This window comes from Penicillium crustosum, assembly GCF_028827405.1.
Source record: "Penicillium crustosum strain IBT 35664 chromosome Unknown utg000003l_segment0_segment0, whole genome shotgun sequence".
NCBI lineage: Eukaryota > Fungi > Ascomycota > Eurotiomycetes > Eurotiales > Aspergillaceae > Penicillium > Penicillium crustosum.
In genome coordinates, this window is record NW_026623124.1 from 2,527,271 (window position 1) to 2,552,758 (window position 25,488).

At 46.8% G+C, this 25,488-nt stretch overlaps 9 protein-coding genes across 9 annotated transcripts; 3 read left to right on the forward strand and 6 right to left on the reverse strand.

The window, feature by feature from the left end:
- Positions 1 to 160: 160 nt before the first annotated feature.
- N7487_008022 (uncharacterized protein) lies at positions 161 to 2,122 on the forward strand (the record flags this gene model as incomplete). Its single annotated transcript, XM_056875752.1, has 3 exons — positions 161 to 202; positions 264 to 494; positions 554 to 2,122. 3 exons carry the CDS (start codon positions 161 to 163, stop codon positions 2,120 to 2,122), a joined length of 1,842 nt encoding a protein of 613 aa, XP_056727940.1.
- Positions 2,123 to 3,831: 1,709 nt separating this feature from the next.
- N7487_008023 (Transcription factor MADS-box) lies at positions 3,832 to 4,644 on the reverse strand (the record flags this gene model as incomplete). Its single annotated transcript, XM_056875753.1, has 3 exons — positions 4,403 to 4,644; positions 4,162 to 4,296; positions 3,832 to 4,104 (listed from the first exon to the last, which is right to left on the reverse strand). Exons 1-3 carry the CDS (start codon positions 4,625 to 4,627, stop codon positions 3,832 to 3,834), a joined length of 633 nt encoding a protein of 210 aa, XP_056727941.1. The 5' UTR covers positions 4,628 to 4,644.
- A 2,292-nt stretch (positions 4,645 to 6,936) lies between these two features.
- On the reverse strand, positions 6,937 to 8,572 carry gfsA (glycosyltransferase family 31 protein; the record flags this gene model as incomplete). Its single annotated transcript, XM_056875754.1, has 2 exons — positions 6,937 to 8,439; positions 8,510 to 8,572. The coding sequence occupies 2 exons, from the start codon at positions 8,570 to 8,572 to the stop codon at positions 6,937 to 6,939; spliced, it is 1,566 nt and encodes a 521-aa protein (XP_056727942.1).
- A 2,829-nt stretch (positions 8,573 to 11,401) lies between these two features.
- N7487_008025 (uncharacterized protein) lies at positions 11,402 to 11,647 on the reverse strand (the record flags this gene model as incomplete). The annotated part of the gene is made up of 1 exon (XM_056875755.1): positions 11,402 to 11,647. One exon carries the CDS (start codon positions 11,645 to 11,647, stop codon positions 11,402 to 11,404), a length of 246 nt encoding a protein of 81 aa, XP_056727943.1.
- Positions 11,648 to 12,797: 1,150 nt separating this feature from the next.
- N7487_008026 (MBL fold metallo-hydrolase) lies at positions 12,798 to 13,652 on the reverse strand (the record flags this gene model as incomplete). Its single annotated transcript, XM_056875756.1, has 1 exon — positions 12,798 to 13,652. One exon carries the CDS (start codon positions 13,650 to 13,652, stop codon positions 12,798 to 12,800), a length of 855 nt encoding a protein of 284 aa, XP_056727944.1.
- Positions 13,653 to 15,032: 1,380 nt separating this feature from the next.
- Positions 15,033 to 16,009, forward strand: N7487_008027 (TDT family transporter; the record flags this gene model as incomplete). Its single annotated transcript, XM_056875757.1, has 2 exons — positions 15,033 to 15,193; positions 15,244 to 16,009. 2 exons carry the CDS (start codon positions 15,033 to 15,035, stop codon positions 16,007 to 16,009), a joined length of 927 nt encoding a protein of 308 aa, XP_056727945.1.
- A 1,883-nt stretch (positions 16,010 to 17,892) lies between these two features.
- Positions 17,893 to 20,392, forward strand: N7487_008028 (putative dynamin GTPase; the record flags this gene model as incomplete). Its single annotated transcript, XM_056875758.1, has 4 exons — positions 17,893 to 18,675; positions 18,766 to 19,752; positions 19,811 to 20,051; positions 20,100 to 20,392. The coding sequence occupies 4 exons, from the start codon at positions 17,893 to 17,895 to the stop codon at positions 20,390 to 20,392; spliced, it is 2,304 nt and encodes a 767-aa protein (XP_056727946.1).
- A 2,123-nt stretch (positions 20,393 to 22,515) lies between these two features.
- Positions 22,516 to 22,824, reverse strand: N7487_008029 (uncharacterized protein; the record flags this gene model as incomplete). The annotated part of the gene is made up of 1 exon (XM_056875759.1): positions 22,516 to 22,824. The coding sequence occupies one exon, from the start codon at positions 22,822 to 22,824 to the stop codon at positions 22,516 to 22,518; it is 309 nt and encodes a 102-aa protein (XP_056727947.1).
- A 650-nt stretch (positions 22,825 to 23,474) lies between these two features.
- On the reverse strand, positions 23,475 to 25,091 carry N7487_008030 (putative MFS transporter; the record flags this gene model as incomplete). Its single annotated transcript, XM_056875760.1, has 3 exons — positions 23,475 to 24,668; positions 24,721 to 24,821; positions 24,917 to 25,091. The coding sequence occupies 3 exons, from the start codon at positions 25,089 to 25,091 to the stop codon at positions 23,475 to 23,477; spliced, it is 1,470 nt and encodes a 489-aa protein (XP_056727948.1).
- Between the last annotated feature and the right edge of the window lie 397 nt (positions 25,092 to 25,488).

Below are 25,488 nucleotides of genomic sequence, written 5' to 3' on the forward strand. Positions count from 1 at the left end.
CCAGGTCCTCCGCACTCCCCTCAACAACTTACCATTTCAGCGTGATCCTGTCATTCACTATAGTTTTATCTGAGTTATGGCTTATTTACTCCGGTAGTTTCTTCAACTTCATGCGCCTCTCCCAACCGTCCTTCGACCCGACCAATGCACGATACACAACATGGGCAATCTAGGTGACTTGTCGCCGGAGGGAAGTGTTGCGGTAAGATCATGGAAATCACGATATACCGCTAGACAAGATCAAGAACTAATGCAGGAATCAGGTTGGTGTCATCGTTGGCCTGATCTCAACTAGCCTCCAGGCTATTGGGCTCACGCTTCAGCGCAAGTCGCATTTGCTCGAGGACGAGAAACACCCCTACGATGTGCGCAGACCCCCTTACAAGCGCCGACGATGGCAAGTAGGTATGGGGATGTTTGTGATTTCCAATATTGTTGGAAGTACCATCCAAATCACCACACTTCCGCTACCAGTTCTCTCAACGCTCCAAGCGGTCAGTGGTTCCCCCTCCATGCATGACGGAGATCAGTTGCTGATAGGAATGCCGAGTAGTCCGGGCTAGTGTTCAATACTATATTTGCGACCCTCATTCTCGGTGAACCCTTTACCCGATATTCTCTCGCAGGCACCGTTCTCGTCTGCATCGGTGCATTGTTGATTGCGACCTTCGGCGCCATCGGGGAACCCGCACATACATTAGATCAGCTCCTGAACCTCCTCCAGCGACGACCCTTTCTTCTGTGGATGGGTGCCACCACCCTGGTGGTTGTTGTGGTACTTGTAAGCATCAAAATGCTGGAACACTTTCAACCATCCTCGCGCGCGAAACCCTCGGCCTCCGGTCACTTTTCGCCACATCTACTACGACTGCAAAGCCGAATGAGGTTAATCCGGGGCATGAGTTATGGATTTGTCAGTGGAATACTATCAGCTCACTCCCTCCTACTAGCAAAGTCGGCAGTGGAGCTTCTCGTACGCACAGTGGTAGACCGTGTGAACCAGTTCAATCGTTGGCAATCATGGGTTATCCTACTAGGGATGATCTTCCTAGCGCTCACGCAGCTGTTCTATCTTCATCGTGGGCTAAAGCTGTGTAGTACTAGTGTGCTATATCCTTTTGTGTTCTGCATCTACAACATCATTGCTATCATGGATGGCCTGATCTACTTCCGGCAAGTGTCTCAACTTGCGGGCTTCCACGCCGGTCTCATCGCTCTAGGAACAATAGTTCTCCTGGGTGGTGTTTTGTGCTTGTCATGGCGACTTGAGGATATCGATACTCACGCCGCTGTCACCACTGTGGGTTCCACCCAGACTGGACTTGGGCCGGGTATGGCAATCGTGGAGGAGCACTCTCCGACATCACCTGGGTTGCTGGACGGCCAGGACGAGGAATCACAGATAGGGGAATGCGAACCACTTCTCAACCCGAAGACCCATACTCGACATCTTTCATATCAGCGGGGAAGAGCTCCTAGCTTACCACTCGATTTACATTTTGACAGTGACTCTGCCGATCTAAACCCCGCATCTATTTGGGCTGAACTCGATGATTCGGACTATGAGTCCACTGATGGACACAGACGATCATCGACAGATGGCCTACGCAGTGTCGGTGGCAGCGCAACTATAAACGGCACCTTGCGGGGTCTGGCACGACACTCCACGATCGGCGCCACCACACACGATCGTGAAAGGGGATCTCGTCGAGTTCAGGGCTCACTGCGTGAGAATCCATGGCGCCGCACCTCAGCAGCTCAGGGTGGGTTATCCGCCACCCATCGTAAACATCGGGCGATCGGAGGTCTGTTTACATCATCGTCTAACCAAGAAGTCGGTGGGTACGGAACCATCCAAGAGGATGGCGATGATCACCACTGGCAGGACGACGCCCCTGCCGTTCATTCGTCTGGCACCGGGTCTGGTCTTCTTTTGGGCACAAAGAAGGCTCTGACAGGCGCCTGGATGTTTGGGAGACATTATCTCTCTCGATGGAGCAGCCCGCAGGCGGGCGGTCAAAATGAGATTGACCCAGAAGATGGCTCTTCCTCGTCCCTACTCCCGCACTCCAACGTCCCGCCTTCCACAGGCGCGTTATACACAGAGAATCCCGGTTCATGAGTCTGACATCCCAAGACCATCGTCATTGCCATGCCTCTTTTACATTATACTCTTTCCTATACTCTTTTCCCCACGACCTCCACATAGCACCTACATTTGCTCCGACTTGTCAATTCCCTACCCGAAGGGCACTACCTCCCAAGACTTTTCTTTGCTTCTCGCCTTTTCAATGGCCATGTACAGTAGTCCCCCTTCCTTGGACATACCACGCGCAACCCACTCGTGTTGCTTCCGTTGCTCCTAGCTCCCGGTTGGGAAACGACCAATCCCAACCTCTCCTTTGTGTCCTACGATCCACTGTCCAGATACCATGATATGATACCACTCGATCGATTATATAGCTCTACACGAATGAATACAAGACCTTGATATAATGTCCTTACACTCTATATATAATACCAACTACCAACTACCTAGTACATACTCCATTGTTGATTATAGTAATACAAAAGTCCATTTAGTGTGTGGCATTGACCTCTAATATGCAGGTCAGCGAACTTTCTTGCGCTCTCTCTATGCATGCCAAGGTATATATCTCTTTGGTTTGGAAGTAAATCGGTCGGAATTAGAATAAAGTACGAGTAATTATGCAGAATATAAAAAGAAATTGAATATCATCGAACGTGAAAGGTTGGGAATATATATCTGATAAATCGTATAGTAGTAACCCTAGCATTTCCAGATTGTTCGAACTGAACTTTGAATATCTCGAATGTCCAGGAGAACGTGCTTTGAGACTATATAGCCTAACAAATACATAGAAAGTAAGAGTATAGCTTCTTGTTAGTAGATTTGCTGTCCCCCTAAGCTATTCATCGTAGTGGGACCCCACGCACTACCTAGGTACACAGTGGAGATAGATCAGAACCAAGTCTACTATACTTATAGACCATCACCATTACAAGCAACAAGACAGCCCCAAGGAACAGAATCCGATTGGTCCATACCATACATAATATAACCCAGCCAGAGCCATAGCGGTGCAAAGTGCGAACCAAGTGGCATTGAGAATCCGTCATAGCCAAGACAGAACTCCCACGGCATGGAATCAGCAGAAAGAATTAACACACAGTTTGAGATTAGACAATGAGGAAAATAAAATAATCAGTGGCCAAGGAAATAGTTAAAAGACTAAAAAAGCAAAAAAAAAGACTAAAGAGGAAAAGCCACTTCGCCGACGAGTTTCAATGCACCACGAACACCTCCATCCTCCGCCATTGTCTAGGTAGAGGGGGAAAAACAAAAGCCAAATTAGCGGCGAAGCCCAGATTTGCCTGCTTGCGCTCTCTTTCTCTTTTCTTGAAGTTGGTTTCTTTTTTGTGACGGTCATTTTTTTGAGGTGTTTTTTTTGGGGGTTATTGGAAAGCCATAGTTCTCAGCAAATTGGGGTTCTCCCTTTTTTCCGAGATAGAAAGCAATATCAAAAGGAAAAAACCAGATCCAGTATCATCAAAGAAAGACTGGAAGGTGATTCCAGCGCGGTGCTTGACAATTTACAAATAGTCTCACGAGAGTGCCCTGGAGAATGGCGCATGCAGATACAGCGCGACCATTTCCGAGGGAAGAGTGGGATGATGGATCGGCAGAAGGAGACGGGTATCAAATGAACGCGAGATCGAGGCGCAGGGAGGAAAGAACAGAGAAGAAGACGCAGCATCGAGGACCTTGAGCAAGAAGGACCCCACAGATCAGATCATAATTTAAAGCATTTAAGCAGTGGGTTGGTGCTGGGGTGGCATGCGACCGCCGACCGGCATGGGGTACTGACCACCAGCCTGCTGTTGCTGCTGCTGGAGGTTCTGGTAGTACGCCATCTGCTGCTGCTGCTCGTTGGTCATGTAGCCAGGGTGAATACCGGGACGCATATTCCCCTGGGGCGCGTTGACGTTGTTGTGAGCCACATCTTCGGGGGCCTCGGGGGCGACATCGGGGGCATCGACACCATTCTCACTGGCGGCTGGGTCCGGAGCGTTCAGGCATGCCTATCAGTGTGTTAGTAATTGGACGAAAGAGTATCATTGAAGCAGACCGTAGCTTACCTGAATCAGGTTCTTGCCCTCGGCCTTAGTGACCAGCGGCTGCAGTTTGGGAGTAGTGAAGGTGTAGACAAGGCCGGTTTCGGAGACGACCAGCAGGAGAACTTGAGTGCCAGTCAAGACAGAGAGTTCATAAGCCTATAGAGAATATTTATGGTTAGCAAAAGTGTCAATCGATTTAATGATGGAGGGAGGATCCTCGATCGGGAAACTGATGCGGAGGGGGCCTCGGGACGCGACGCACCTTCTTCATGATACCGGCCTTCCGCTTGGAGAAAGTAATGTGCCGACGCGACTTATCCTGAATAAACTTGATCTCGATCTTGCGACGCTCACGGCCGGGCTTGTCATCATCATCATCTTCATCGTCGGCGCTCATGCGGTTGCGCTTGGTGCCACGGGCATCGGCGCCGTTGCCGGGAAGGTCATCGTGACCAGGGGAAAGCTTTTCGTCAAGAACCGCAGACATATTGACAATAAAGAAGAACAAAAGAGGTTTAATATGGGGGGGTGGTAGTTATGATTTGAGGGGGGATACCGAAAGGGGAAGGCAAGAGATGACCCAATCGAGTAACGCGTTTATGGGATGTGAGAGAAAGGGAATGGGGGAATCGATGGGGGGGGAGAGCGAAGAAGGCAAAGTGCGAGTTGCGATGGGCAGGCGGTCTGTTACGTGAATCACGTGTAGGTGTGGTATTAGTACAGTCTGTAAGGTTAGATAAGTTAGGGTACTTCAAATACTAGTAAAATTAATATTGAATGAAAGTACTTCTACCTTTACAGCAGTATTGTTTTGTAATTGAGTTGTATTCGCCTCCTTTGGACCAGACACGATTCTTGGCTTTGATTGCTCATTGGCTAGCTCCTCCTTCGGCCCCCCCGTTTGTCCTTTTTTGCCCTTTTCCCCTCTGGTCTGGACTCTTTTTCCTTTGTTGCAGATTCCAGTATTGCGCATTTCTCGGTCCCAATTTTGGGAGTTTATTTGGTTATTTCTCTTCTTGATATTAATTTGAAATTAAAAAAAAATACGCAACAAGAAACCCCCCCCAAAAACATATATATTGTACTTTTCTATACTTAGTTACTCCATTCTACCTCACATGCCTCGACGGGGCAGAACTTCTCAACGTCCGTCGTTATATGATTGGCTATCCCAGCTTTAAACATGCCTCCAGGGCTATGGAGCATCCCTTTTCTATCACCCTATATATCATAGAAACATCTTACTTCGAGGTTACATCTACAAAGTCGAATATATAAAAAAAAATAAGAATAAAACCGAGCTCACATCACACAGGCGCGGGTCGCACCTGCTTTGTGGCACAGAATAATGGCCCTGTATACAACATACTCGCATGGCTGCATTCAAGAGTGCTTCGTGAATAGCTCTAGAGGCCGTCCCCCTTGTCTTCACTCTCTTATCTTTCTAATAGCCACTCCCATTCCTTTCTCATTGCAACCACAAGTACTAACCTCACATTCATCATTACACACCAAAGTAGGAAGTACAAGGCTACAGTCTCGACACAATAACCCCCAGGTATCTCACATCCCCTTACTCCGTACATACACATGCATGCCTTGCATGCAACTCGTAGAGCATCTAGACATCCCCTGGTGTCCCACAGACGTGCTCCATATATTTGCCAGGATTCACAGGAATCAGGGTGACTCGGTCAGTAGGTCTGTAGCAAGTCAGGGCTTGTTCCCTGCTTCCTTAATTATTACTCCCACATTTACGTGCAATCCTATTCATTTCTTCTCACTAGTTCATCTGGGTTGATATTGCTCCAAGCATAAAGTCATAACATTCATTGCCCCTCGCACCTAGTTGACTACCACGCGGCCTTACTAAACACTAAACTGTGACGGGGTCTCTTGAGCTCCTTGATTACATCGGGAACTCGAGTGCAAAATTCGACCGTCGTGAACTGTTTGTGTAAGGAAAATAATGCATCCCACCGAATCCACCTGGACACATAGCAACAATAAGCAACCAAAGCCGATCAGCGGGCCGATCCGGGAAGCCCTAGACCCGATGCAGCACAGTTCACTTCACCCAGACAGTCGCTTCAGGACTCCTTCCTGCATATGGAATAGCCAAAGAATACCCTACAAAACACTGAAATGACGAAAACTGATCATATTCTTCACATAATGAACAAAAAGTTCAACGCTAATCACCAACGGAGACCCCAAAATGGGTCTGCTGTCAAGTCTATTTTTACAGAAAGGATGCAAGGCATAGGGCACGGAAAGTGGCCTTTCTCCAAAGGGCACTTAAGAGCGCGGAAGACATGGAGAAATAAGGAAACAACGAAAGATAAGAAAGAGCAAGGCCAAACCGATTAGGTATGGCAAGTCTCGACCAAGGCCCCGCATAGGTCCAAGGATTGGGAAGAAGACGGTAAAAAAAAACAATTGAACATTTCAAAAATTGGAATACACCGTCAGGATATAGAGGGAGCACGCAAAGCCACCAGGTTCCTGAACCGTACTGGACTCCGCCAATGCAACGCCGGATAAATGAAACAGAAACTGGAGGACGCGGAGGGCAAGTCACGATCACGAGTCTCATCCGGAAAAGAAAAAGGCTGTTGGGTTGGCCGACTTGTAATCATATTGGGCTGGTGTCGTGAAGTCGGAAAAAAAAAGAAAAGCAAAAGGAAGATGTGTAGTATTTTAGAAAATAAAGAAAAGAGCCGAATCATGTGCAACGAAGTGAAGAGGTACGAACAACAGTCCCAAGGACCAGCCTCAAGTAGTAGCGGTGCAATTTTATTGCTGGTAAGTGCCGCGAATATAATGGTCACTCACACCACCGCCACCGCCGCCCTTAGGACCGAGCCAGACAATTTCAATTACGCTGTGGCCCTCGTCTTCTTCGCGAACATAGAACTGGTGCACATTCTCACCAACCACGAATGCATCACGGAGCAACCACCGATCCTTAGCAACACCGTCTTCCTCTGCGGGACGCAGGGGACCCAGGCGGTCTTCATAGCCGCGGGGGTCTTCGGGCCAGGTCTTTTCGGTAGCATCGAAGTTGATAGCGTCATCCGGGACATGCTCGCCGTATGTGTACTTCACCAGCGAGTAGCCGTTTGTCATGACCCAGAAGTGACGGAGAGTCTCTCCAGTAGCGCTGTTCACAGTTTCCTCTTGATCAAAGACCCAGCGACGGAGAACAGACTTGCGGCCTGCAGCAGCAGCAACGGTGGTCATCTTGACCACGTCCTTGCTGTACCAACTGTTCCAGTGGTGCATGGATTCGATCTTGCGACCGGACTCGTAAACACCGTCCACGGGGTCTGCCATGTCCATCTGGTAGAGCGAAGGCCAGAGTGTCAGGGGAGTGTCACCGAAGCGTTGGATACACTGGCCAAGCTTCTGGTCACCGGGCTGCTCGCCCCAAGACTGGCACTCGTCGTAGTGCTTCATCAGGACATCCAAAAGAGGCTTTGAGACAAACACACCGGCACCACCGAAAGCAATGTGGCCGAAAGTATCCACCTGCCAGCTGGCCTCAGACAAAGATCCAATGTAGTGCTTCTTGCTCTCATCAAAGAGCTTGAGTTCCTCGGCGATAGTGGGGAGCGACAGGAAGAAGGTATCGTCGTCACTGAATCCAACCCATTTGGTGTGCGGGCGGTGCTTGCGAATGTGCTCGGTGAACGCCTCGACCATACCGAAGTAACGGGCAGTGAAGTCGAGGGGAGAGGCCTTAAGAGTCAAGTCCAGACCGCGGTTGCGGAAGTAGGTCTCTTGCTTCTCCAGGTCGTCGTCAGACTCAGGGACTAGAACAATCAAACCGGCCTTGGTGTTTCCGTAGGAGTAAAGCAGGGAGGGGAGCAGGCGGTCCAGACGGTCGACGGTAGTGGCTAGACCAAACAGAAGCTTGGAGGTCTCTTCGACATCGTCATCGGCGGCCACATCGACGTCGATGATCTCAGGGCAGACAAAGTTTTCCGGCTTGTTCTCGGGAGACACGACCATACCGCGCTCCATGACAACCATGGGCGGGAGCACAGGCTTTTCAATTTCCTCCAAGGTGTGGAATTCGGTGCGGGGGTTCACATGACGAGGACGGAAATAGGCGCGAGTGTAGTTCTTGCGTGGGAGCCATTCAGGGAAGGGTAGGGGGGGCGGCCAATTTCGGGTCAGCCTCACAGGTGTTGCTAGTCGGCTGCTGCGAATCAGATTGTGCCGGGGTTTGTACTTGAGGCTGTTTGTTTCCACCAAAGGTGGCCCGATCAATTGGGTGCTTGAACCGAAGGAAAGCTGAGCGGTCGTAGCGTTCCATGCAAAAGAAGAATATTCCGATGGTCACTAGAGCGACCAGCGGGAATACCGTCTTGATCCGAAATAGAGGCATTTTGGCTTTCCCAGTGTTAAATGACGACTTTTCAAACATGTAAATAGAAGAAGGCGATGTGAAATCGGGGTAGATGAACACCCTGGGATTAAAAGTTATGGGTTCGGCGTGTGAGGTGTCGTTTCCCGGAAATAGCGAGCAGCAAAAGCCGGTAGCAAGACTCCAATTCCGACTTGAAGGAAGAGTCAAATAAACGAGTGTTCCAAGAGTGGATTAAAGAGTGGCAGGCAAATAAAGTGCCGAGATAATTCAACGAGAGGCTGGTAGCGTCGGGACCTGCGACACGGTCCAAAGGGGGGAAGCGTTTGTCAAGGGGGAAGATATGAGGGTTGGAAGAAAATATAGAGGCAAGACTAACGCGGCTGGACGATGTGCCCAGTCCGAGTGAACAGTCGATGAGAGCTTGGAGGATTGTGTCGTGAAGGTGTTGTAGGAGGAAAGAAAAAGGGAGGCAGCCGAAGCAATTAACAGGACAGGGTTGGCAGTGTATGGGTATTACCGTAATATATTATTAGGCCTTTTTTTTTTTTTACTTCTTTTTTTCTATCCGTTTTCTACATCGATATACATGCGTACATATCTGACGTTCGCAACCACCGTTTTTCATTTGATATGCTGTCTTCAATCATATCAAAACATATTGTAGCTGGATATTGCATCTTGGTTATCTATTCACCCCCGGTTGCGGTGTTGTTGCCAACTTGGGATGCAGGAACGGAGGTCTTCGATAGGACCATTTCAAATGATATGTGGCTTATACTTCGTTTCCTTTTGCTTCGTCTTACCTGTTGACTTTAAGTGTCGATCATGACGAAAAAAGGAATGCTGTTGGCTGGGGGTGATCATCCCCTCTCAGATTTAGTGGAATATATGTACTCAGCCATGAAACTGATGATCGGCATTGGTGTTTTTTTTTTTTTTTTTTCTCCCTTTTCCCTCTTGAGCACAATAATAATGTTTTTGTCTAACCCGGGCACAGGTGTGGTTGTTCAAGTCGGAAATGGTCATCTGGCCCTTAGTACTCTAAGATAAGCATGTTTCAAGTATCTTCAAGGTCGAGAAGACCGTTTGCGGCGACACATACTTGGATGCAGGCTCGCATGAAGATGCCGATCAACTGTTTGGGGGCATCTGTATACATGAATTGTATGATAGGCCAGAAAATCAATCTACTAATAACTCCGAATGCCCTCTCCCTAGCGTCTCTATCTGTATGTTGTACGGAGTACTCCATACTTGTGTCTGCATATAGATATTACTATGTATAGATACGCCATGTATCCGAATTCGTCGGCGTATTGCACCTGCACCTGTCTGAGCCTCAATCATTTAGCATTTAGCAATCTCGGACAATATAAGCGACTAAAAACATCCGTTCCCATCCCGAGATCCCATCATGGTGATGTGAATATAATAACGTACATACAACTGGAGATCACGTCACTGTTATCGGTTGGCGCTTGGGCCATTCGAGTAAAGTGTGGGACCTTGGAAAGGGTTTGGATAAAAAGTTGTACGGAGCACTATGAACCACCTTGAGACCCTGGATAGAGTACGGAGTACGGAGTAGCCAGTATCAAATAACGGAAAGGACAGATGTACAACAATTGTACTCCATACGGAGCACTCCGTACTCTGAGAGGCAAAAAGAGCGGAAATGATCAAAGACGATCAGCCTGGCACCCAGCCGCGTCAACCAGTCAAAATTAGCCGGAGGGGCAAATGAGGCCAACAACCCCCCCCACAGACACGCGTCCTTATTGACGACGTCCTACCATATGCAATGCTGGTATTCGTACTCCGTATTCTATATGTAAGATGTAATATATAGGTGGATATTTAACTAATCTACAACATATCATGAGACATTCCTATGACTTGAGGATCGCAATTTGCACAAATATCTTTACATCAGACAAGAAGTTCCCGTGGGAAAAAAAAGGAGAGACCCTGAAATGAAGCTTATCGGGTCACGTATTTTGAGTGGCGATAGCATTTCCTCACCCATGGATTTCCTCACAGCCAGGTGGGCCGGGATCGACAACATTTAAAATGGTAATTTATAATGGTCTCGGTAGTTTCTGTTTTGATCTTGTTTCATCATTTCTAAATATATTTATAAATGCATAGATTTGACTGGAGTTTTCCGGGGGCTATATACTGTTTTAGTTACAACTTGTGAAATACATCAGTCAATGTATATACGGAGTACGAACTATATGTACTTTGTACATCGACAGACAATAGTGAAGGTACCTGAACTGTGGAGAATCATCCACTTCTGTCCAGGCCCAAAGCCATGGCATTTGCTACGGTACAAATAGTTACGTATTAATAAGGGCACGCGTCTTCTTAGGGCTGCTTATACAAGCCTCCAAGGGGAAACTTAGGTACTCGTATCATCCCTCTTTACATATGTGTCCAGTGTATCAGATTGACAAAGCCAGGTCAGCTCTTACGAATCCCCCAGGGCATCCATGGATAATACATACAATGTGATTGCACGAAACAGTCGCTTACATAATTTAAAATATGCTGGTCATTTCGATGGCATTTTAAGCTTGAATGGGCGTCTTGGCGTTGCTGTCACAGCGTCAAAAAGGGGGATTCCATGCCCTAGGGTCTTTCTATAGCTACTCTATGCTGTAAAAAGACGATTAGTGCATTTATTTTTGCGGTGAGTTTTTCCATATTGGGGTTGGCAATACGCCACTAATATCTCCCTTCTTCACCTTATATGTATGTTATATGCAAAGGTAGAAGGGGCCTGCTACCATCCATCTAGATATTCGAGATCCCTGGGCCACGTCTAAACACGTATTCATTTCTGAGTGCAATGCTCATGATCGAAATATATGTATCTTACTCCTACTGGAACCTACTAAATCCGTCAAGTGCCTGGCGGTAACAGTCGAGGTGGCCTTCGTGACCCACCCGAGGAAAATGCGAGCTGATGTTTTCCAGATTCTCATGTGCCATCTCACGGTACTCTTCAAGCGGCATGGGCTCTTGTGCATTGCCATTTGCATCCAGCCCATGTAGGTTCACACCATATCCCAGTAAACCACCAATAATGACGCTGCAGTTTAGGAATGCCGCAATCCATAATGACATGAAACCATGCCGGTTCTTCAAGTAAGGGTCTGCACCGTGCCCTAGTAAAGTATTAATCACTGTCCATTTATCTTCCGGGGACCCGGTGCTTCTGTCTCTGTAAACTCTAGCTGCACAATGAATGGGCGCATCGCCATCAGCGTTAACGAAATTGGGATTAAATCCACACTCGAGTAACGCCTGCACAGCTCTCTCTTTCCCTTTCCTGGGTGCTATGTGCAATGCGGATGTCTTCTGATGATCAAGGTGATAAAGATTGACACCGCAAGCAAATAGGAACTTGATCATTTCTCCGACGTTGGTTTGAGCCGCCTGATCCCCATCTGTTGGAGGATCTTCAGGAGGAATACGATTTCGCGTACCGCTGAATAAGAAGTAACGTATTCCGCCGAAGTACTACTTCGTGCGACAATTTCTTCTTTCCGAGATGAGCAGCTCAGTGGGCATCCTGTATAGTAATGGATGAAAGCCTAAGTGCTTTTCTAATCTCGCAGGCATCAACGTATTCGGTAAGTCCCATCTCCCGGGTTTTGTCTAGCAAGATGCCAGGATCCATCGTGCCTTTAACATAACGATTCAATTGCTCCGAAGCATCCACATCTTCAGGTCTCGGAGTAGCTGCCCAACGCTGTAATTTGTTGACACCAAGTGCAATGTTGGGAGTGATTTGCCGGGCGCCTTGATTTCGGAAGCCTTGTGTCAAGGGCCTGGGGGAATTGAGCACCCCGAAAGGGGCCTGCCATAGTATTTTAACTTCCTTAACAATCTGGCTGTACAGGCCCCATGCGCTTCTCTTCAACCGTCCGGTCTCGTACTGGGGTTGTTGGAGAGGTTGAAACACGCCAATGAAACCACGCTTCAAATAAGTTGATATATCTCCGCTTGACCGGGGGTTGGAATCTGTGGTTTTACACAGAAAGGGAGTGCTGCACATCGAGCGATATCTGTAGAGAAAAGGTGTATGTGTATTCGCTTTGGAGCGGGATGGAGAGAAAGTAAGGAGAGAAAAAGAAGGAAGAAGCGAACAATCTAAAGTACTATCTCCATTGTGGGTCTGAGGCCACCAAATAAAAGCATCAAGAGCATAATGGAATTTTCCTAATATTTGATTGACCATGTTTGATTCCACAAAGAACATCCACCTTCACACTCAACCCACCACCACCGGGGTTTCCTCACCAGGAGTAAGCCAGCAAACCTTCTGCGAGACCTTTTCCTCGTCAAAGATCACCACCAGATCCGCTTGGTGCTCAGTGAAATGATCCCATGATTCAAAGTGGATAGGAACCATCCAATCGACATTTAGCACGCGCATCAAGTGAGCAGCTTGTTTACCATCAAAGGTAATTTGCAGAACACCGTTAGGGTGCTCGAAAAGTGCATTTCCCAGATTTAAGACTGCAATGGAAACATGCCACTTGTTCTTGATCTGCGCCAACTCATCGATCCACACGGTATCTCCAGAGAAGTAGACCACATTGGGTAGACTGGCCTCATTAATGCCGAAGGTGTCGCACTCGACAATGAAACCCGTCACCTCGCCACCGGGGAAGTGCTTGCATGGGGTGCCGGTAATGCGGAAGTCTTTGCCTGCCAGTCTTGCGGAGACGGTTTGCCAAGGGCGAAGGCCGACGACGCCAGGGCGTGGCTGGAGGTTGTGTGCGCCGTCAGGTGTGGTGAAGACATGGCGGCCGTCGAGTAACTGGCGGCCTAGAGGATCTAGGTTGTCGATGTGGTCTTCGTGGCTCAGTAAGACTGCATCGATGGGTGGGATGTCGTGCATTCCGAGGGCTGGCCCTTCAAAGCTGCGCAGAGTCGCTGTTGGAGGCTGATCCTTGAAGCCGAACTCCACAAGGTTGGGGAACTTGGACCAGCCGTCGTAGATGTATTCAGAGCCTGCAGGGCAGAATACTGGATCGGTGAGGAACCGCACACCGTCAATGCTGATGATCGCCGTGGCAGTCGTGATGTGGGTGATGGAAACGTTGGCTTTGAACGTGGACATAATGCCGTTTGATTGATGAGGGCTTTTTTTACTCAGAGAGATTGAATTGATATAATAAATAACTGGAGAATGGTGACATAAAATGTAGACTAGCAGTGTTTTTGGAGACTTATATAGTTTGCCATTCCTGGATCCGTTCTTGATCCCACCATGGTGGACATGACAAACCATCAATTATGTGTCAATTCCTTCATAATCTACATCTCTGATGATATATTAACAGTGGAGAGTAATGTAAGACATCAATATGAAACTTTTGCATCAATAATGCCTTTGAAATACATGCACCCCAGGACTCATCTTTCTCAGTCATCATCCCACTATCCCACCATTCATCCCACCCAATCCCACCACGTAATAATGGATCTCACGGGTTTTTCAAATCATCGATATTTACTGTAATTACTCGACGACATTCTTCGTCCCGGTTCTTCTTTTCCGTGTTCATATCACCAGGCCCATCTGGTAGCTTTTAAACCTTGTTCACAACCCCCCCCAAACAATATAAAGGTATCGATATACTACTCGAACCGAATTTTTCTCTTACACGGCACAGATATCGTCTATGCTATCAACAGATCTTGATGGCCCTAGGAGATGGTATGCGCGTCCATTTGCCACACATTGTGAACCAATTGAGGCCTAGTGAAAGGCCAAGAGACCATCGCTATTTGCGAACATTGATAGTATACCTTGGACAGTCCTTTTTTTTATATAATTCTATCAGCCCCAACAGTCTAACATATCAAGTTGTCTTCTCTTACATTTTACCCCGGGGCCTTAATGTTTGATTAATGCTGGGGTAATTAGTCCAATTGTAGCCCTGGAGGTAATCCGGGTCATTGATACGCTTGTTTGTCAAAGATTCACCCGGCGAAGTGTTTTTCCTTCGCCTTAATGGTTTGTTTAAGCTTGAGGTACAGCTAGTAAACCTATCAAATCTCTCTGACCTCCGGACATTCTGGTGATGATTAAGCTCATGACAGCCTCGGGGTATAAAACCTTGGAAACCCGGGAAATGATAGCTTGTCTCTCATTGGTTACCTGCAGGATATGTACCCACCCAGTCCCCGGAAGGGCGGGTCCCCCGACATACCAAACGCCGTTTCAAGGCTGAACTATGAATCATCATATATGAATCATCAGATGCTGGGAATTATTTTTAGCTTTGGACCAGGGGGATAGTACCATCGAAATTGACTCACAAGTTCTCAAAAAACCCGCTTTGATTCGTAGACATGTTCTTGAACTTCTATCTTCTGCTCCATCTAAACGATTTGAATGACGACAGCCTATATCAATGTCAATAGATTTTCTCTTTCTGCCGACCGCTCAAAAGATTCAATATCTCGGAAATTGACCAAAACTCATCTTGGCATAATGTCGCCAGGAGACAACCAGAACGAGGTCTTATCTGGCGACAACGAGGCCAGCATTAATGGGACCACAGAGTCACCGGAACATGAGAATGCAGATTATTACACAAACCGGTCAAAGCATAACAGTGGCTGGCGCCATCTCGTGCGGAATTTCACACCGGCGTAAGTGTCTCAAGTGTAGGTTGTCGACTTTGCTAACTCTTCGTGCTTAGTTGGTTCTCGGTCAATATGGGCACCGGGATCACTTCTATTCTGCTCAATAATTTACCCTATAATGGCAAATGGTTATACTGGATATCAGTGGTGATATTTTGTTTGAATATATTCCTTTTCGTTATTTTCTTCGCCATCACTATCTTGCGATATGTCCTCTACCCGAAGATATTCTACCTCATGGTGACCCATCCCACGCAATCTCTTTTCCTTGGAACACTCCCTATGGGGTTTGCCACGATAATCAATATGTTTTGCTATGTCTGCGTGCCTGCCTGGGGAGACTGGGCTGTCTACTTTGCCTGGGCTCTGTGGATTGCAGATGCTGTTGTATCTATCGTGACATGTTTCGGGATACCATTTATTGTGTATGGACATGCACATCCTTTTCTTGAAGGTACTATCAAGACTGACTCGCGTTCTAGGATGACTCGAACGGCTGACAGCAAGCTACAGGCGATGGGTGCCGCTTGGCTGCTTCCCATTGTGTCTTGTGTTGTTGCGGCGGCATCGGGAGGTATTGTGGCTGACATACTCCCAGATCCTCAGTATGCTCTAGGAACTATCATCGTGAGTTATGCTCTATGGGGTATTGGAGTACCCCTGGCAATGATGGTCATTGTCATTTATTTGATGCGCCTCATGCTATACAAACTACCACAGAAGGCAGTGATTGTTAGCACATTCTTGCCTCTTGGTCCTCTTGGCCAGGGGGGTTTGGGTGAGTACTTTTGGATTGACCGGAATGCACGTGTATTGTACTAATGTGTTATTCTTTTCTGCATAGAATTCAAAAGTTAGGAGTGGTTGCACAAAAGGTTTTCCCACTTACAGGAACGTTGAGACCCGGATCAGGCGATACTTTATACGACATTGGCTTCCTAATGGGTCTTCTCCTGTGGTCATTTGGTTGTATATGGCTGTTCTTTGCGGTGGCAGCCATTATTCGGTTGAAGAAATTTCCATTCAACCTCGGATGGTGGGCATTCACCTTCCCGCTCGGCGTCTTTACAACCTGCACCAACCAACTGGGCCAAGAAATGCCATCCAGGTTCTTTAGAGTTCTGGGCACAGTAAGCTATTTCCATTCAAATGTTTCATTGTCAAATGGCTAAACCATCCTAGATATTATCTGTTTGTGTTCTATTGCTATGGATTGTGGTATCACTCTTCACACTGAAGGGCATGTTTAATCGCAGTCTATTTGTGGCACCCTGTTTGGGTGACCTTCAGGAGTATGAGCCAAAGAGGTTCCAGAAAGCGAAGCACAAGTCAAAATCCTAGTCCAAAGATCGCCAACTCTTGTTAATCAAGAATAAGATTCGGCTTCAGCTTATGTTGGACATACGTAGTTATGAATGGCTAGAAAACTTTAAAGCTTAGTAGAGTAAGAGTTTGGCACCAAACTAGACAAAGAGAGCCAGCACAAACCCGATGCTGGGTGAGGTCTACTTGACTGCCAGCATTGGATTGGAAACCTTCCAAGGGGTTTAGTCCTGCAGAGCACAAAGATGAGCCTTCATGCTATAGCCCATATTTGCACATCATTTAGCTTTGAAATACGGCCAACTATAATATTACTATAGCTCCATATACAAAGTTTTGCGGATGCTTAACTAGTACTTGAAATAGGGTCTCGGGTCAAAGGACAGTGTATTAAGGAACATATCAACCCCACATCTCTGTCTCGATCAGGTTCATTAACTCTGGGTGGATCACTGGCCATGCACAGGCTCTAGCCTTCTAGCCTTGAACAAGATATGTCAATCACCCGCAACATCGTTCCCAGTAATTCTAACAATATTACGAGTCGGATAACCACGACAATACTCAATATCGTTGATGTACGATGATCTACCGAGGGCATGGGGACTTCCACTTAATGCCACACCGGGAGCAATAACAGCATCCGACCAGTCCGTTTCAAAGTACCTAACCTTGTGCTGTAAACAGACTCATTCCTGGACAATCTGTCAACGTTACGTCTGCTTCCCTCGTTAGAAGACCGATCTAATAGCTGCGTGAACCAGAACACTTGACCACCAAAAGGTGCCTTGGTTCTTTCTGTCTTGGGTCAGCGGGACATTTGTCTAACACAATAGTGGGCTTGAATCGCACATTCCATAAGCTGCACATTCTATGTCGTGAGGGATCATTCAGCCCGCATTTTTCTATTAAAATCTAGTAAGGATGTTGCAATCTCAAATTTGATGCAGATAGGAATACTTGGCGCATCTCATCAAGTTGTTCGGCGTAATGTTGACCCCAAATGAGCAGCTTATGCTACTTATACTAACTTGAGAAATGAGATACACCAGCCAAAGAATGGATCTTTGTCTATATTGGGAATATGAAAAATATACAGAGTAGTCTATTGGTAAAAGAGGATATTGAAATTCCGAAGAGGATTATGCGTCATGAAATAGAGTGGCGCACAGGTATGTTATGTTGATTGGCGGCTCAAATGATCATTGTAACCTAACATAAGGGTATCTGCTACGCAAGGAGTTTTGGGCGAAAGGGGGTGTCGTTGACCTAGAGGTCTTTTCAATTAGAAAATTATAAATATATGAAGTTGGTGTGCTGTTGGCATAGCTATTGGAGCACCTAGTCCGTCATTCCAATTCAACTCCAAATTCAAGTGAGCTATGACTTTGACAAACTTCACAACAGATGCTCTTGAGGGGTTATGTACTCAAGAGCAGTTAGAGCTTCTGAATTCCATCGATACGCTCCAATCGCAAGGCATCAGCCACTACGTCTCGCTCCCACAAATAATCGTATGCGGAGACCAGTCTTCCGGAAAAAGTTCCGTTCTCGAGGCGATATCCGGCGTGTCTTTTCCAGTGAAAAGCAGTTTGTGCACTAGATTCCCAACCGAGTTGGTTCTTCGGAAGAACTCGCAAGTGGGAGTTCGTGTTTCCATTGTCCCTCACCAATCGCGTAGTGAGGCCGAGCAGCATTCTCTCAGCAGCTTTTGCGAACAACTTGATGGGTTCGATGGCCTTGCAAACTTGATAGAGAATGCAAAGGCAGCGATAGGTATATCCACCCACGGAAAAGCATTTTCAAATGACCTTCTGCGGGTTGAAGTTTCAGGCCCTGACCGGCCACATCTCACGATTGTCGACCTTCCGGGTTTGATCCACTCGGAAACACGACAGCAATCGGCAGCCGATGTACAACTAGTTCAAGACGTCGTCCAATCATACATGAGTGAGCCACGAAGTGTTATCCTCGCCGTCGTCTCCGCCAAGAATGATTTTGCAAACCAGATTGTCCTCCGTTTAGCGCGGGAAGCCGATCCATCCGGCAACCGGACATTAGGCGTCATCTCCAAGCCTGATATGCTAGTCCCGGGATCTGAAAGTGAGGCTTCCTTTGTATCGCTTGCTAAGAACCAAGATGTAGAGTTCCGTCTTGGATGGCATGTATTGATGAATATGGATTCGGAGAAAGGCCAGTGGAGCTTATCTGACCGGGATATCCAGGAATGGAAATTCTTCTCCCAAGGAATATAGGGAGACCTACCTCGATCTCTCGTGGGTGTGGATTCACTGCGACCCCGTCTGAGCAGCCTACTTCTTGGTCAGATTGCTGGTGAACTTCCAAGCCTGATCAACGAGATAAATACCAAGATCAACACCTGCAGGTTGCAGCTTCAGAAGCTTAGAGACCCTCGTGCAACACTAGATGAGCAAAGATCGTATCTTTTACATATCAGCCAAGCGTTCCAGTCACTAGTCAAGGCAGCCGTGGATGGCACTTACAACGAGCCTTTCTTTGGAGATGCAAAGACTGATGATGGGTACCAGAAGCGCATCCGAGCAGTCATTCAAAATCTGAATCAGAAATTCACGGATAATATCTCTCTCCGTGGCCATTTCCGCCATGTCCTTGAAAGTGAAGAGCCTAGATCAATCTCCAAACGTCAAGTGCTTCTCAAAAGAGAAGAATACGTTCAGCAAATCGGAACGCTCCTCAAAAAGACAAGAGGCCGAGAGCTACCTGGCACTTTCAATCCTTTGATTGTGAAAGATCTTTTCCAAGAACAATGCGGCCCATGGGAAGAAATAACACGCGTCCATATTAGTGCCTCATGGAAAGCTGTAAGAGAATTTCTTCACCGTGCAATTTCCTATATGGCGGATGAGGTTACGTCAAAAGCCTTGTTTGAAAAGGTCATTTTGCCAGCTCTGGAAAATGTACGAGATACATTGGAGAAGGGAAGCGAAGAGTTCCTTAGGCCGCATCAACGAGGTCATCCTATCACCTACAACCACTACTTCACTGAAACACTCCAAAAAACTCGTGCTGATCGTCAAAAAGAAAGCTTGCGTAAAGCTCTTCAGTCATACTTCGGTGTTGATACTCTTTCAACCTCCGAAAATTATGGGGAAAGCATCAATCTTCAAGGGCTTCTCAACTCTCTCGTTCAGACTACCATTCCGGACATGACGCGTTTTGCATCCGAGGAAGCACTTGACTGTATGCTTGCCTACTATAAGGTACGTGTTCCGACCGCCTTTCTCAATTTATAGCTAACATGTGTGATATCAATACCAGGTTGCACTTAAGCGCTTTGTTGATGACATTGCTACTGAGGTGATCGAAGTGAAGCTTCTGGGTGCAATTACTACACTCTTTACACCCATAACTGCATTCGATATGCCTAAAGAATTGATCGCACAAATCGCAGGTGAATCTGAGGAGAGCCAAAGCCGACGGGAACAATTGAATAAAAAGTTGTGGATCCTCGGGAAAGGTTCGGATACTTGCAAGCGGTTCGTTGGCATCAGGGGTCTTGGTAAGAGAAGTCAGCCCCATTCCATACCTCTACTGACCGTGTCTGTAGATTCGGAAGACGAAATGCAAGCTAGCTTACAAAACAATCGAGCTACATCACCTTCTAGCTCTTGTAACTCGGTTGATGGGATTAATTCTGAACCAGGCTACGGGCAGTCCAGATCATGCAGCCCGGATATATTAGAGCAACCTTCCAAGGATGCATATTCTTTGGAGCATCCCACAGAACCGGAGCCGTTGGAAGCACCCCCTGCAAGGAAGGATGGCAAAAAAAAGAAAAAGAAGCCCGCCCATACGCCTCTATCTCCTGCCGACTATCCCGTTGAGCCCCCTCCGGAATAAGAAAGATGCTCCTAGGTGTTTGTATGCGTGATCCGACATGAGAAATATCGAAAATATATGAAATCATTATTGTCTTTATGTATGTGTTCTTTTGAAATATAAATAAACTTTAGTCTCTTCCCTCGCCGAAATGGAGTTCTGGCCCTACTTGAAATCGTTTTATTGTTTTATATCGAAAATTCGACTATCGATGGATCTTTTATAGCTAATCGCCCTGCATGACAATGATTAGGTGCATTATCCAATGCTGAGCACACTACAACCAAAACCATACTCCCAAATACTTTGAGCGGTCCTCCGTTGGTGTTCTCAATACGATCTCTGTTATGGAAAGAATTGGTCATCCGCAGAGCCCGCAAGCAATCTTGGTTCAATGTTTCCGATTTTACCTGGGTAGTAGGAAGGAAAGACCTGTCGTTTTGTCTTCACGCTCCTCGTTCCGTCGAGGACGTAAAGTGCATAGTTTTTATCTGTTTGCTGCAAATTTTCGGTGGTAATTGCGCAATCTCGGAAATATATATTAATAAACCCTCCGCGAGAAGGAATATTGTCAGTATTGGAGTGGTGACTCCCAAGGGGCGTCGTGTGATAGGGTATCAATATTTCTAATAGATTATATAGTAGCCTATTATATGACTTGGGCTTATAATACGTTTCGAAATTTAGAAATTACTTAAGCTGAACACAGACCCGTCTACCTAGGTAGCGTGTTTCAGAATTAAGTTTGGGAAAGATTCAAAGAGAGTAAAATGGTGGACTGATTTCGAGCGCGTCTGTAAGACAGTTGAGAAAAGGAAGGCGTTCGTCTTATCATAGGCTTGTGGTGTCTAGGATGAAATAAGCGACGAAATATTATCTTTTACTAAAGCTTGCATATATCCATGGATGTCATTTGTTCCAAACTTGAGAAATTATATAGTGAAGGACGAAGCAGTAGGATTGAAAAGATCAAAGATGCACGTGTTGGCGCTGATTTCAACAACTTCGAAGAACTTTCGCAATTCGCCGATCAGGTAATGAGTATTTTACTCGTGAATGATAGCATGAGCACCACTCTCTCGGGTCTTTTCCATTGTTTATCTCAGGACGAACGTATCGTCCAAACGCTTCGAGCAAGCATCATTGATGCCATTGGACTTGCACCACCGACGTAGGATCAACTTGGATTATTGAATTATGTCCGTTGGGTACCCCTACCAAGGTAAGGAATACCTGATCGACCGTTTAACATCGATCATGCAATGACCCATGGATTGCAAAGTAATGAGAGTTTTCCCTGCTGCTGTTTTCAACGCAAGAGTAGCAAACAAGTATTCCACAATACCAAATAGTGGAGGAGCCGAAGGCCAGTCGTCCGCCTTAGTTCGAAAGGGCGATATTGTGGGTTTTCAACCTGGGCTCGGCATCGCCTAGGGGAAGACTTTGGAGAAAATCCAGAGAATTTATATCCAAAGCGATGGGAACACCTAACAGGCGATATACCCGGCTTTATGCCGTTTAACAAGGGTCCTAGAATTTGCCCTGGGCGTAAGCTTTCTCCCCTTACTACTACGGTCAATACATCAACTAATAACCATGCAGAACAGTATGCTATGATTGTGCTTATGTACATTGTGGCTCGTATTTTCCAGACATTTTCGATTGTATCCAACTAGAATACTAAAGAGTGGAAAGAAAGAATTAGCATGACATTCGAGAACGAAAATGGGGTCCTTGTTGGGCTAAGACTGAACTTTCCCCAGACGTGATTTCAACATCTTGTGCGAGAAATATCAGCGAGGAACCGATCAGAGTAAATTTGTAAATGTCATTATTCTCAATTTGATAACTGATAATGGAGAAGGGTGGAAAACATTCTGGTCAATCGGTGAACTCAAACCTTCTATAACCAAGTCAGCCAACCTCAAAGAAAGGCAATCATATCAACCTTCAAACCAACCTTTTCATGAGGTTTCCTAATCTCAAAGAATACATTCTCATATTTCCTCATCTCGTACGGCGCCGTCCTTAGAAGTGCTTCCTTCCGCTTTCTAGTCCAGCCCTTGACACTCCTTAGGTGTTGCAAACTGCGGATGACGCCAGCCATCGGATCCAGAAGTTGACTGACATCCCTATTTGCGGGACTAAAAAAAAAGCGGGTCATGAATGGTATCCCCTTCCAGTCTGTATTCTTCCTCCAGCGCGAGATGCTCCTTATCAGGTGATGTTTTGGATGGGTCGTATGGGGATTTATGTCGCCCAACCTCGTCATCGGAGCCTGATTGGCAGGTTTCTGCTCGTTCCGGGTTGAGGATACACCTTTCGAGGATGAGTTCCTCTGTCTGGGGTCTTTTCTGTGTTTGGAGATAACACGTGCTGCGAAGGGGAAGTGAGTGCATGGGGTAGGTGGTGGCAGCTTGAAATGCCCGATTCAGGGGTTTGACGGTCTTCATGGTTTTTGATTGCGGTTGTTAACAACCCGATGAATCTGTGATGCGTGGGGATTGGAGTTTCAGAGCAAAGCGATTGATGTTTGTAGAGCGGAGTGATTGATGTTTGTAGTTTTAGGAGTTTACCCCAGACTTATACCCCCCAGTTTGGAATGACATCATCATTCTTGGAGGCGTCGCCTTTGGGCCGTACACGGTTGTTACTTCCATGGTTCATAGTTGGTTCAGAGCGGTAGCCCAATCTGGAAATTGTCATGTGGAAAGTGCCCACCTGGGAGTATAACCCGACCCTCCTATTCTCCTCTTCCTTCAATGTTCAAATCCGTTTTTACAATAACCTTGCACTGGTTATTCACAAGGTACGATAGTACCCCTGCGGTGGACACTTCAATGCGTAAATGATATCAGTTCTCTTATATTATCGAAAGTTGTAATCATTGGGCTGTGGAGGCTTGGTGGCGGAAGACCTTTGTGTATGTCCCGCCGTATGCATCCAAGGTATCTTGCACAACGTATGTGCTTTTTTACGACCTTCATATACACATAAAATGACATCTAAAAAGATATCTAAAAAGACATGACAACTATTTTTGAAGACATCACCCGAAAGAAAAGACACAATCACTCACAAGGAGATAGCTCGAATTAGGTATTTAGGTGCTGTACAAGAACCTAGGGTTTCGATCACCCATTTCCTGGATATCCTGCTCTGACAGCGATGATATTTTCTCATCCTCCAGACCCTGGGCTCTGCGTTTGTTGATAAACCGATAGGAAACCCACATGACACCATACACGAAACCCGCAAATGCCACCATACCTAAAGTGACAGCGTTTCCACGGACGAAGCGCGGGCCTTCGGCATTAGGATACAAGAAAGGGGACATGACTCCGCTGATGTTTCCAAACGTAAGCTGCAGGCCGGTTGCGTAGGTTCGTTTTGCATATCGTGGCAGGTTTGTAGGCAGCCATGCGAGAGGTAAACCAACAGCAACGTAAAGCCCCAGTGCAACCATCAAGGCACCGAAGTAATGAACACCCGAGGATGAGTCCGAAATCAAGATGCCATAGCCAACAACTGAGATAGCGCAGAAGAGACATATGAAAAATGCACGGTGTTGGGTTCGATCGCTCAACCAGGCAACACTCAAATAGGCAATAGCACCCAGTCCATAGCAAGGGATTGTCAATGCCTGGACCTCGGCGGTGGTCCAGTTGCCCATGCCTTTGATAATAGTAGGAAGGAAGGTACTATATCCATAGAGCATGGTATCGATACCAAATTGGCCAAAGGAGAACGCCCAGATCTTCCAGTCCAAGACACCCTCTTTCACATCCGCCCAGTGGAACTTCTGCGCAGACTCTGTCTGGCCGATATAACGACTCCGGCGGAGGGCAACAAGCGCCCGCTCCTCTTTGTTGAGATAGTAAGCTGTATCCGGGTCATCTGCCAAGATGAACCAAGTTATCACGCCAAGTAGAACTGTCGGAATTCCCTCGATGATCATAATCCAGCGCCAGCCTCGCAGTCCACAGATGCCGTCCATAAACCCAATGCCGTAAGCCAGCAACCCGCCAAAGGCTCCGGCTATAGCGGCACTGCTAAACAGGTAGCTTGTTCGCAAGGCAATCTCGCGTTTGCTATAGAAAAGAGTGAGGTAGGTTATAAAGCCCGGGAAAAGACCTGCTTCTACGACTCCAAGTAGAATTCGGCAGGCAATCAAGCCGCCATAATTCTGAGTGATTCCTGTGAGGGTCGCAATGATACCCCACATCACTGAGATGGTGGCGATATACCGAGAGGGCCTTAGTTTCTTGAGTACAAGGTTTGAAGGGACCTCGAAGAACTGAACATAGGGTTAGCGTCCGTGCGGTGACTGCATTGCGTGATATACATACACAGTAGGTCACAAAAAGGATAGACACGGAGACTTGATACTGGTTGCCAACAAGTCCCAAGTCCTCTTCCAGGCCGTATAATCGTGCATTTCCAATATTGACTGCATATTTAAGTCAGCCAATGTTTTTGATTGCGCGTTGGCACAGGCCAGTTGCAATCGCAAGGGGATGAGTCAGGCACCCCACCCCCACGTACCTCGATCTAGGAAACTGAAGAGATACAACAGCACCACAATAGGAAGAATATGCAGGTCAATCTTTCTAATCAGAGTCTTCTCGATCTGTTCCTCGTGAAGAGTTGGCTCTAGGCTGATTTCATCGGGCACATTTTGGTCATTAGGTGAACCGGGGTCAAGCTCAGCACGGCCCATGGCGAGAAGCCAAATTTTGGATAGGAAGAATGATAGAGATGAATGGACTCGGCCCCTGGGCCTAGGCGTTTCCGGAGGTCACTTCAATTGTGTTCCAAAGTTAAGAAAACAATGTCAGGCAAAATGCGAAAAGGAAGAATTAAAGTTGCCAAGCGCCAAGAGGTTGGATAAGGACCTCGGGGCCCTGGCAGCCGATAAGGGAAGTGCCTATGCACAGTACATAGGAACTTATGACCTAAATGTGTTTTGTTTCTTCTATTTCTTCCGATTCTATTTAAAAATTACATCATAATTTTAAACCACGGTAGTTCTGGGTAGTCCTAAGGATATGAAAGGTTTTATACAGAAAAGTCTCCGACACAGAATACATGTATGCTTTTTTCTTACCACCTTCGTA